The following is a 12,828-nucleotide window of genomic DNA, read 5'->3' as shown; positions in this document are numbered from 1 at the left end:
ATGCTCCAGCTTAGTTTCATTTCTGTTAGGACAGACCATGAAAAAAAATAGGTGAACTTGTCAGAAACCTAACTCAATAACTCTAATGATTAATAATATTATTTATTGTATCACTATGTCTCTCCTCATAACCTGTTTAAAACACACATGAAAACACGTAAGAAATGGTAGTAGCAAAGAATTTAAGATGATTTTGAAGACAGTTTGTAGTGGCAACCAACAGTGGATGCACTGGGCCAAATCCTGCGTACCAGTGATGGGTACTCATCACTGATTGCTTTTACTCAGCACCGTGACTGGTCAGTGCTCTGTGAGCTGTTTTTGGATTTTTGGATGAAAATTGAGTGGAGTTTGTGAAATAGTTGCAAGCATAGTCATAAAAGCCTTAATGCCCAGACCATTTAAATCTAGACTGCTTTAAAACTAAGTTGCGAAAAAAGGTATTAGTCATGTATAAACTTGTGGACTGAAGCGATTAAGGTGGTGGAGTCACCAGACCCTGGAGAGGGTCAAGAAACGACGTGGCATTGAGTGCCACGGTCTATCTGATAAGGTGGTGATCGCTCAAAGGTCTTTTCCAGCCGAAATGATTCTGTGCTCCCGTGGTTCTCCGGGTCGGTGTCGTGTGTGGTGCAAGGGCCTTTCATGGAGATCTGCCAAGGTACCCAGGCAGAACCCTGTGTAAGCGTTTACAGTCGCTCTTATCTCACCCCTCCGTTGCCCTGGGAAGACCTGCAGAGGCTGGCAGATTAACGATGACCTACAGGGTGACAGCACGCCTGCGTCTACACGTCGGACGGATGAGATGATTAATTCAGGATAAGTGGGTGCGACAGCGGTGATGTTGTAATCACGGACAAGACGGGAGGGCACCGTGGGAGCGCTGTACGGAGATAACAGCAGCCCGGTCGGGCACACACCGCGTACAGCGCCGTGCCCGCACCCCCGAGCCCACCGTGGGCTCCGCCCGTGGGAGGCGAATACCGCCGGGCCCATCTCCGCTCCACGCCCGGATCCGCGTCGGGGCCCGCCCCGTGCGGGCAGGGCCGGCCTGGAAGTGACGCGGCCGGACGGGCGGAGCTGCGCGGCGCTGGTGGCGAAGGCCCCATGTTGATGTCCCCGGCGCCCTCCGCGTCTGCCTAGGTAAGAGGGGTCCGGGGCCGGCTGCGGGGCCGGGCGGGGCTGACATGCTCCTTCCCGCCGGCGTCCGGCCGCTTCTGGGCCGGACCGGGGCGGCCGGGCCGTGCGGCCGCGGTTCTGCGCCACCGGCCCCCGCCAGCTGTTCGGGCCGGCTGTGGTAGGCAGGGGAGCAGCGGGGCCGGGCTGCGGGAGCCGGCGGGGCTCCCCTGCCCGCGGAGGAGGAAGAAGGCCCGGAGCCAAGGTGGCCGCGTCGGGCAGGTGGCGGAGCAGCGGTGGGGAAGGGGCGGGAGACGACGCAGGTGGGGGCCGGGGGTGTCGAGAGCCCGGCACCGCAGCAGGAGAACTCCAGGAGGAGCTGACTGGGGTGGTGCGGCTCGTCCTGCTTTTGTTTTTCTTGCCCGACGAGCTTTTCCTCCTTTTCGCCGTCCTTTCCGCTGCGCAAAGCCAAAGGCGTAGTTCAGCCTTCCCGTGGGAAGAGCTTGTCATGTCAGTAATGAAGCCTGTGCGTAGCTCTTCCTCCTCCTCTCCCGTTTCCTAGCCGGTAGCTGTGAGTTAAGCGAGCAAGTACCCAGCATCCCCATAACTATCCTTGAACTGTAAGTAGATCTGAGCATCACCTAAGCTCCGGGGATTTTCCTGCTAGGCAACAGTAATCCCGGATGATTGTGCTGGTCTGCACAAGTTAGATTTGTGAACAATTCTGCTTTGGGGTTGGAAACCAGCCTACATTTACTGGTTCCACTAGAGCTAGTATTCAGCTGTGGCAGCTGACAACCAGTGTACAGAAATGGATACTTTTTATTTATTTATTTATTTTTTTTATTTATTTTTTTTTAATGTGTGCTCAGGCTGAGATATATAATTTAAAAAATAGAACTATTGAAAAAAACCAATTTGTTTTGTTATTAATGCTGTGTTTTCTCTTTTTTTACTTATTCTGGCTAATGAAAATTAAACACTATTTCATGTCAATGCTATTTGGCTAAGTTGCTGAATTACTAAAAATGAAGTACTATGTTGCCCTTGAAAATAACTAAGGTTATTCTTTTTTCTTTTAGAACTATAGAAATTGCTGATGCATACTATCTATAGTTCAGAATGAAATGGAGAGATACCTTGAATATAATCCTCTATTTTGAGATGTGTGGGAGTTTTTGAGATTTTACTGTGCTGTAACATTTCCTCTTCTGGACTCTGAAGCTATGTAACTGACAGGATTTATTGTGTACCCTGTTTTCTCTAGAAGACGGTGTGATCTTTACTCAGTTTCTTGCTTGTGGAAGTTCTTATTTTTTTCTTTTCTATCTATTAATTTTCACAAGCTTGGTGTTTTATCATATAATCCATGTTGGTTGGTGTACAAGACTGTTTTTTATTTAATATCTGATACATTGAAATAATGTCATGGCTGCCTGCCTGTACTTCATGTGTTACTCTAAATTGAGCAGTAATAACCTTAAAATATTGATGGCTTAATACTAAACCACCGCCCCCCCCCCCCCCCCGTATTTATATTTTCCTTGTTTTGGATGATGGATGTCTGGTTATTTCAGAGTGCATTTTGTTTCAGAAAGCACAAAGTCTTTGCTACTTATTTGTTAACTGGTGAAATTTTAAAAGGCTATAGGAGATACACAAACAGCTTTTCATCTTTGGACTGTTTGAGGCTTGTGGTGGCCTGTATCCTTTTGGTTTTGGTTTACACGTATGTACTTCAATGAAAGTAATATTTTACGTCATGCACTTGGCAGTTACCTCTTTCAAGGTGTGAGTGTCCTTGGTTGGTATAAAATTACCTTAAACAGCAATTGCAAGAACAGGATAACTCATCTTTCAGATGAAATGTCAGATACATAAGGGCCTAATCCTCCTAGTATCAAATTTTTTGACAAAATTGTGAGTGTACAATGGAATCAGACACTTCTCAGTTGCATATATTCTATTTTTCTTAGATATTGCTGAATCTGAGGAAGGGATGTTCTTGTTTTGCTTGTGAAGCATCTTGTGTTACTGTAATTTGTAGAACTATGTATCCTGAATGAGCTAGTGAATGGAAAGCACGATTAAAAGCTGTTGCAGTCCAACTGATTAGTAGTGTTAATCCCTCCAACTGCATGCATACCTCAGTGTTCCTGCTATCAATGCAGGCCATTGTTTATGGTAATGAAGCTAAACACGCAGTGTGTGTTACAGTGAGAACAGTAAAAGATGCCCACAGACTGCTAAACGGGGGCAGGAAAACTCTTGAAGAAGAAGTAGGGAAAAAGCCTCCCCAAACAAAACCTTCCTGTTTACATTAACTTCCTTATTTTTTTTAAAAAAAAGTCTTAAAATGGAACTTTGATACTTTTACTGAGAGGGGAGGAAAAACTTCATGTATGAAAATGCTGTGTAAAGCACTGAGCAGTACAGATTTGAGAAAAGTTTAAAGCAGGGAAACCACAACTTTTGTTTTTCCTTCTCTAGCATGTCTAGAACCATTAAGAATCTTTCATTAAGTTAGAACCCTGCTTTGTTTTCACACCACTGCTTTTATTTTCCACTTTCTGACAGTGAGATAAAATACTGGGGACATTCAGCTAGGCAATGCTTTCTCTCCATCTTGATGTCATTGCTGAAATGACTACTCTTTTTGTTCTGAGAGGTGGTTCTTTTGGAGAGATGCTGAGGCAGTGCACTTTGGTGAATTTAGTCTATGGCTCTCTGTTTTTGGAACAGGGGAACTAATTGCTAGGTTTTTCAATTATTGAAATATGAAATATTGAAATATGTATTTCAACTAGATTGATTTTTGTAACTTAGCTAGTTTTTCCACTATGCTCAAGTAACAACTTCTACAATTTTGTTACAGATAATCATGTCATCCTTTCAAGAAGTTCCCTCTTCAGCTAGCACTTTGCAGACCTCCAATTTTGCACATGTGATTTTTCAAAATGTTGCGAAAAGTTATCTTCCCAACACTCATCTTGAATGTCACTACACTCTGACCCAGTTTATCCATCCTCATCAGAAAGACTGGGTTGGTATTTTCAAGGTATGTTATGCTTGTTCTATTGCTATTTTTCAAATGTTTGCTTGTTCTCTTGCAAGTTAAAAAATTAAATCTCAACAGCAGTAAACTAAGTTGAATATCACTGAAGTGATGTGTAGGTTCCTGCTGTTAGAGTGTAGGTTTTATAACAAAGACCAAAATGGAGACCAAAATTAGAGGAGTGAGTCCAGCTGGAAGTCTGCTGGAGTAAAGAGAAAGTTTAATGTGTGCAGAATTAAATGGAAATTATTTGAAAAGAGATGTGTGGTTATAGAGTGATGTTGTGAACAGGACTGGGGAAAGAATGTGATACTGTGTGTGAAAGGAATGAAAACTACCTAGTTAAGGGCTTTCAAAATATAAAAAAACTCTCCTTATCAAAATGTTATAGACTGTTCTATTTAGTAAGAATCTTGAAATTACTGAAATGTGAATGTAATGGCTTTGTCTGTTTGCCCGAGTGAGGGAGGCAATCAGACAGCATCTACAATTACTAATTATATAAAAGAAAAAAGAAAAAAAAGTAATTAGGTAAAAGAAAACAGAAGTTGGGAAACAGTTTTTCAGTGATTACACAATACTGAGTACAAAGTACAGGTGTATGATTTCATGTTGACTGTGATGATAAATTTCATAAACTATTGACATTATTCTACTTTATTCTACTTTAACAGAGGCAACACTTTTGCAGTCATTTGAGAAATATTGAGCTAGGATAAGATAGTGCTACTGTTCAAAGAAATATCTTTTACGCAGGGTGGCTTGTTTCTTGTGCTTCCTCTTTATCAAACGAGATCTTGTGTGGTGAATCAGATCAGATTTTGATTGAGGTTAAGATTAGTACTTTGTGATTTTTTTAAATGGAATTCCCCAAATAAATTTCCAGTTTGCCTGATTCTCATCAGTACAAGGAAAGGAAGCATTACAAGATGGGAAAAGAATAAAAATGTTATTTTTTTTTTAGTGGTTATATCAGCTTACACTAAATGTTATGAATATACTTAGTATAGTTACACTACACTGAGTTAAATGGAGCCAGCTGTCTAACTGTATCTGTGTCTACAAGTATGTATGTGTAATGTTTGCAGTAAAATAATCTATGGAAACATAGTCATCTTGGGATAGATAATAGAAGTTTGACTATACTGTGATCTGAGTGTAAAAATGAGTGACTTCTAGAGAATTGGTTGTTCGTGAGCACATAACGAAGCACCTGGAGGTGGCTTGATACCTGATGAAAGCCGAAAGAGGTTTTATTGTTTACTTCTCTAAAACATATATGAAGTGGGTGAATAAAGTGAGCCTGTGATTGGAAAAAAAAAAGGACAAAAGCAAATCTTGACTGATTATGAGAATAGTAATTAATGAGCATCAATATTGGCTAGTATGCTATGAAAGTGGGGTTTCTGTGAGAGAACTCAGTGTTAATTCACAGACTGTGGAGAGGGAATAAAGTTCACTTTGTTTTTTTGAAGTGCATAAGTTGCTTAGAAAACAACTGTTCAAGCTGGTGTCATTTAACCTTTGTCTGAATTTGCACAGAAAGTAGCTAGTGTTGTATTAGTGAACAGTAGACAGAGGAAAAAGGCACCTAGTTAAAAAAAATCAAAAAACCTCAGAGAAAACCCCAAAGGACAGTGGAAATTTGGGATTGGTGTAGAAGATAACTATGAAGTAAGTAAGATTCTTCCTGTGCTCTCTGTGAACATTGTTGGTTCTGGTTGTAATGTTGATTTTTATTGAATTTTAAGGGTTAATGGCTTCTGCAGTATTCTGTCTTGTTTGTTTACTGTTTAGATAACAATTTTTTTTTATTGAACTGAAAAAAAATTTTACGTAAAAAATTAGGTACCTTTTTAAGTGAATGGTTTTTATTTAGGATGCAAGCATATTTCTTCAGCAACAGTGATGTCTTGAGTAAATAGTGGTTATATATATCCTTATATTATTGCTTTTGTTTTGCTTGTCCAGCTGTTAGCGCAGCTGCACCATGAAATGTATTGTGGGGGTGATCTGTCAGGAAAATACAGCCTCTCCTCCCCCAGCTTTTACCGTCTTATTTCATAACTGGTTTGGTTCTTCAGTTTGATCACGGTGTGGTGCAATGGGCAGCTGTGCTGGTGTCATTGTGATGGAAACAAGGGGACTATGAAGATATGTGTGGGAAGGGCTGTGCCTGCTTTATTGGCATGAGTGCGTAATATGGAATGACATTTGAAGCTTCTTTTTCAAATTTTTCTTCTTAATAGCAGCTTACTTGAAGTTGTAAAAATTAAGACTACCAACTTCTCTGCATGTGCTGTAGGTGAAATGTGATTCTTTTTTTGTTCCCAGTGTAAGTTGCTAAATGTTGAACTTCAGTAATAATGAGCAGAAGGCTTTGTGGTGGCTGTAACAGGATTAAAACTGTTCCCAGACAAGTAATTTTGTATTGTTTAGAGAAATGAGGAGCCAGTGTTCATAAACTGAAAGAGTAATGTTGCATATAGGAGAATTATTTCAGACATACCAGTTCCTTTACAAGCTAGATGTATCTAAATGCATACACTAATTCTGGGATTGGATGTCTGGCAAAAACCGGGAGATGTAGGAACTACAATAATGAGGATATTATCCTTTAGAGAAGATATTATCCTTCCTACAGAAGTTCTGCATATGCATTTTTTATTTGGTTTGTGTTTATTTTTCTTACTTGTCCCCCAAATGCAAGTTTTGACTCAGTCTTCAAATCTGTTGTCTGTCATTGCATTTTTTTGGCTTTTATGAAAATCTGGAGAGTCATCTGTAATCAGGTGCTAAAAGGTCTTGATCAGTTACATCCTTGCATGTTACCAAGAAAAAAAAAAAAAAGGCATTTTTTTCAGATAAGTACTGGTCTAGTATTTGGCATGGACATGATGAGCCCGAGTTCCTGTTCATGCAGTTTTATGAGAACTAGAATTTGAGATCAGCTTGTCTACTACTGAGGGTTTCTGTGCAGCATAACATGATGGTTCCTAGTGTGAAGTCAAAGGTGAGAAGACTTACCATCCTTGATTGATTTCATAGGAGGTCTGTTTTCCTAGAGTGATCCAAGACCTCTTTATTTGTTTCTGCTCATCTTTGGTTAATCAGAATCTGGAGAGGCCTTTAATGTAACCCAAATCTAAACCTTTGAAATGAGGTAAAATAATGAATGTGTGCACTACATCTGGTTGCAAAATTGTCCTGTCTGTAGGTAGTCCTAATTTCCGGCTAAGGTGGTCTACATCTCATGACTATAAAATAAAATAATCATATGGCTGAGTGATTTTTTTTGCATTATTAATACATAATGTCCAGATTTTCAGAAGTGTTTGAAAAACCTGCTTGGTTTCTAGGAAGCAGTGCCTACCTCTTTTTCTGGAGCATATGTCTACAAATAGGGCTGTCAGATGTTCAGTGTACAAGAGAGGCAGGTTTACTCTGCATCCTAAGGGCACAAGGGAGGGATCTTATGGGTATTATAAACATACAAGAGATACAAACATACATACTCAAGAGAGTAGTGTTAAAGGTGTAGGTGTTTGTGGGGTGTATCATAATACTTTGTGCATTTCTGACGATAAAATTTAGCTGAGACAAGCATTCTGGAATGACCTGCAGTATCAGCACATAATCCATTTTACGTATGTTAAGCTAATGACTTTTGTCTTGCTGTGTCATTAATTTACTATTCCATAAAAACTTTTCTGTTCCTCAGTTTTAGTTAATATATTTTTCTAAGTGATCTACATTACCAGCCTTCTAGGATATTGACAAGTTGTAGACATGCTTTGACTGTCTCAGGGCATCCCTAGAGAGGAAAAGGAAATATTTTCTTTATTAATTTCCACCTTTTTAATATCCACACCTTAAAAATGGTGAGCTGACATCCTGGTAACCTAACATATGGAACAACTGAGTAACCAGAACTGAGAAGATCTTCATAACTTATTTGAACAGAAAAAGTACCTCTTCCTCAGAGAGAGGTGTTTGCAAGGCCACTTCTGAGCTACTATTTGTGCATCAGTGCAGTGCCTGTGTTTACATGCAATTTAATTTCTGTCTTTTCAATGTCCTTATTTATAGAAGATCTCAGAATTAATTTGTCTGTAGTCAAAAACTTCTGTAATACAGTTTAACGCTGTATTTGATAAAGACTTCAGAAACAGCTTGGTGTTTGCATTTTATCAAGGCATACTCTGGGTTATTTAGTCTCCTTTGGACTGCAAATGATAGTACAGTTTGTGTGAGTCATTTTCAATGTCCTGATTCTGTTGTAGATTGGTAACTTAAATAGCAATTACTTCCACATATACAGATTACATTCTGAAGTACAACGAAAGATCTGGATGTGTTTTTGCCACGTGCATATAGAAATACCATTTTTCTGGCATTGAATTATCACTGCACAGCTGGCTATGGTAGATACAGGAATGTGCAGAGTATGTCCTGTTGTTAAAATAACTGGGAAAAGAACTATTGGAATTCAAAATGTTTTTAAGAATTGCTATATCTGTGAATTGGAGTGATTCTGTTGGTTTCTGGTTTAATTTCTTTGGAAAGACAAGTAAATAGTACTTGGCTTAAAAAAGAAAATACCTGGCAACATTACTTGCTGTTTCTATATGAGATGAGAAGGATAATCTGGGTTTATGTGATGTTATCTTTAACAAGAAATTTTAGCATTTTTTTCCAAGTGTCATTAATTTTCTGAAAGTATTTGGTGCAGTAGGTTGTAGAATTGGCATAATAAAGTAGTCAGTAACTGATAACAATTTTTAAATAAAAGGCTATGCTAATTGATAGCTCTCATGAGATGTGGTAGGAAGGGAATAGTTCACTTAAACCCCACCTGCTCTTTATTAATACATTTACATGCTTATCTCCTGAAGTAAGCTGTAGCTTTGTTACTCTTTGATGTGTCTTATATTTCTTTGGACAGTAATTGACATATGTAACACGTTTACTTTTAGAGAATTCATATTGTTTCTATATTTATTTTGATTTATACCTAATAGAGGAAGTTGATCCTATAGTCTAGGCACTCTGTCAATGTCATTTTGACACATTCCTATGAACTGTGAGGTAGAAATATAACCAACAAGAGATGATCATAACTTAGGATCCTGATAGTTCCTTGATATTGCAGCGAGTATCATATGTTTGCAATAGTCCAAATTAATGTACGTGTTTGTAACATTCAGCAGAGATGGACTTCTTCAGGTCTGGGACTGAGAGAACATTTTGAGATTGCAGCCTTTCATAAAGAATCTAGAGTATTTTGCAACCATCTTCTACCCAAGAATGTCTCAGCCTTGGGGCTCCTGTTGTATAACTGATTGTAATCCCAGCGTGAGTAGCAAGGTCATGTCTGAAGTGAAGGCTTAAGCATCTTGGCTAAGTCAAAGCTGCATGTGGTATAAGGTGATCACAGACATGCTAAAACCCCCAAGGTTTGACTTTGCTTACTCATTTTGAAATATCTATGCCTGAATGTTACTACAGTGTACTTAATACTTAAATAAGTACTTTTCCTTATGCCTATGTTCTGAAATTTACAGTTTGATTCTTTCAGAACTGCTATCTAGATACCATTATCTGACGATGCCTGTGTCCAAAAGTACATTGCATCAATGGCGTGTCAGTGTTAACAATAGCATTAACTCTCAGTAATTTTGGGTGGTATGAGCTTCACTGCACCCAGAAGTTTTCATTTTCCTATGTGCTAGTTGTTTTAGAAGAACTTGGTGCTTGTAGCTGCCTGCTGTAGATTATGTGCTGCAGTATTACAGGTATTGCTGTGACTTTCAAGTAACGCTACTTTACTCAGAGTTATGGCCCAAACCAAGCCTGCTTGGAGAAATCTCTTCCTATAATATTGGTCCCAATACTGTTTTGCTTAGACACCTGTGCTGTCTGTGGTTTGGGGCAAAGTAAGTGTCTCTTACCATGTGAAACATGGAAAGGCTGCTGACTGACTTACTGTTTTCAGTAATAATTAGACTTTTCCACTGTCTGTAATTTTGCTTCTTTCAGAGTTATCACACTGTCTTCTTGCAGTATTTAGGGTGCTTTGCCAAATTTTTTTCTCAGCTATTTAATTTACCTTTTAAATTAGAAAAAGGCACAACTTTTACTCTGATAAATTTTGTGGTCAGGTATTTTGTGTGATTTTTTCTTTTTTTTTTTTTTAAATTGGATTGTAATTAGGTGTCTACAGTGAGGGCCTGCTAATTATGCCCAAGTTGGTTCAGCTAAACAAATGTTTTCCTGGGTTTGCTTCTTTGGCTTATTGATGTTCTGTAGATGGGTCAGGCACTGTTAATGTAGCAGAATGAACACTACTGTTCTTTCAGCTGTGTAACAGCTTTCTGAGGCTTGGGAGCAAAGTGCCAAGGAATCCTCCCATGCCGATGGGCTTTCTTTAAAGCACTCTGCCTCCAGATTGAGTTGACTGACTTTACCAAGCAATTATAAAAGGGAAGAAGTTTAACAAAATGGAAAATCAGAAAAAAAACTATTTTCAATGTTCATCTGAAACTCAAGAAGTGAGAACAAAGTTGGAAATAATTTTTACATTGAAAACACTGTGGAGTTGTAAAGTAGAGCTTTTGCTTTAGAAATGCTTACACTCTGTGCCAGATGAACCAGATGAGGGTTGAAGGAGATACAGTGAAATAAAATAGTTATTATTTTTCCTCAGGTAGATATTGGATAACTCATTATTGCTATACAGACAGGCACTCCCTATTTATGTGCCCTCCCTCACCCCCCTGTTTATTTTTCTACTTGGCGAATTTTCTTCAAGCCATTCTGTTGAAACATACTGTGGGTGATATGTGAATTTGGGAAAGCTAATCTCACTGTGTGATGTGACATTGCAGTAAGAAAGGAGCTTTTATCTGTGGGACAGCATACAAGCATACATGCTTTTGTGATGACTACATGCCTATTTGTTAGTAGAAGGAAAACCTGTCTAGTATGAGCATTATGAGACAGCTGAGTTGTCTCTACTTGCCCAGCCAAATTGCAAAGCACTTGGACTCTTAACCTTTACCAGACTTCATAATTTCTACTGTGGCTACTGAGTTGGTTTATATGACTGAAAAGTGTTTATGATGCCCTAAATTGAAATAAGTCTTTGTGCTCAAAAGTAGAAGAGGAATATCTTGAGTGGATTACTCTGTAATGGCCTATTAAAGCTTTCCATTTTATGGAGGGAAAATTAAATAAAGTGGTGTTTCTGTTTTACATTTACATAACCTAATCTGGATATGACATTTTTTGTGGGATAAATGATGTTTAGTCATGTTTTGGTTTAAAAACATAGCTAAGAAGGTGAAAATAGGATTTGATTTCTGGATTGTTAATCTCTTGGTTAACTTCTGGAGGGAAAGCAAGAATGTTTACATTTATGCACGGCTATCTAATTTAAAAATGTTTTTCAGAGTGGAGTTTGAAAGAATTAAATGTAGAGAAGATAGAAGAATGTGTTGATTAGCAGATGCTAATCAACAACCGAGTCGAACTTGGTTGTAAAATGGATTTTTTATTTCTATTGCTTTAGGGAAGTTGCATTATCTAAGTCTTACGTACTCTTTTGACTGAGAAATAAGAATGTTTCTATTTTTGGGTTTTGAACTCTGAGCAAAATGTTTTCAGAGTTTTCAATGAATTCCTTAAAAAGTAATGGTATCAGCACAGTCAGCCAGTGCAGATGGCTGCTGTGCTCATCAGGTGATGAACCTGAGTTCAGACTTCACAACGAGTGAAGCATAGTGAATGTAGCTTGAGAGGTCATTCTTCATTTTTCTCCTCTGAACTTCAAAAGTTTTGTGTCCAAGTTCTTCTATAATATGCAGTGTTTGTGTGCTTGAATGTGGGTATTGTAATTGTTGCCATGGCCCATTCCAGGTTTTTAAGTTGGACTGATAAACCGTGCCTCTTGTGCTTTTCCTGGCTCGGAGAAAATTCCCCAGTGTGTCCTACAGAAATTTCTCATTTATTTAAGATTTCTGATAGTAAAAAAGTACTACTGTGCATCAGTGTGTACTTTATACTTTGATTGGAACTTGGTTTCATGTTTGCAGTTGACATTTTGTTGGTTGTGGGTGTTTCTTGGGATTTTTTTTTGGTGTGTGTTTTTGAGGTTTTTTTTTGGCTGGTTGGTTGGGTTTTTTCAACTGATATGTGAAGTTAGCTTTAACTTTGGTTTCACATTTTGGTCCATAAGAATGTATTCTTCATACCAAAATAGAACTGTTAACTTCACATCAACAAGAGTTCACATCTTTCCCCTTATTACTGTATTTTAACAGCTAAATTCCAATTATTAATGTAAATAAATATGCTTGGAGCTTCATAAATTGTCATAATTTTAATAAATTTTTAGAACTTGCTTAGTAAATGAAGGAAATGAAAAATTATACAGTATTACTGAAGACTTATTTAAAATATATTTTGATAATGGACATGATTTCTTTCAGTGGCTTTTTTTCATTGTTTTGAGTTTCAAATGCAGAAATGAAATTTTCAAATCTTTCTAACAAGCATTTGTTTGTTTCCTATAATGTTTTCATGGAAAGTGGTGCTCAATGTTAGTCATATCAGCTGTTCTGGCAGTTTAAATGGCCAGACTCTTGTTCTTAGAGGCC

General features: G+C 38.5%; 1 protein-coding gene across 3 annotated transcripts in view; it reads left to right on the top strand.

Annotated features, from left to right (window-relative positions):
• Positions 1 to 883: 883 nt before the first annotated feature.
• The window catches only part of TAX1BP1 (Tax1 binding protein 1), a 54,847-nt gene continuing 42,902 nt past the window's right edge, over positions 884 to 12,828 (top strand). For 2 of the 3 annotated variants that reach the window (XM_014248633.2, XM_014248634.2), the window contains exons 1-2: positions 886 to 1,143; positions 3,992 to 4,174. In XM_014248633.2, coding sequence (XP_014104108.1) covers positions 3,998 to 4,174 — 177 coding nt within the window. In that variant the 5' untranslated portion in view covers positions 886 to 1,143; positions 3,992 to 3,997. Of the gene's footprint in view, positions 1,144 to 3,991; positions 4,175 to 12,828 lie in introns of all 3 variants that reach the window. The other variant, XM_005518909.3, reaches the window with a different exon arrangement.

This window comes from Pseudopodoces humilis, chromosome 1 (genome assembly GCF_049639895.1).
Source record: "Pseudopodoces humilis isolate 2021_Gansu_Grassland_sample_001 chromosome 1, ASM4963989v1, whole genome shotgun sequence".
Classification (NCBI taxonomy): domain Eukaryota; kingdom Metazoa; phylum Chordata; class Aves; order Passeriformes; family Paridae; genus Pseudopodoces; species Pseudopodoces humilis.
This window is presented reverse-complemented; position numbering and strand designations above follow the sequence as displayed.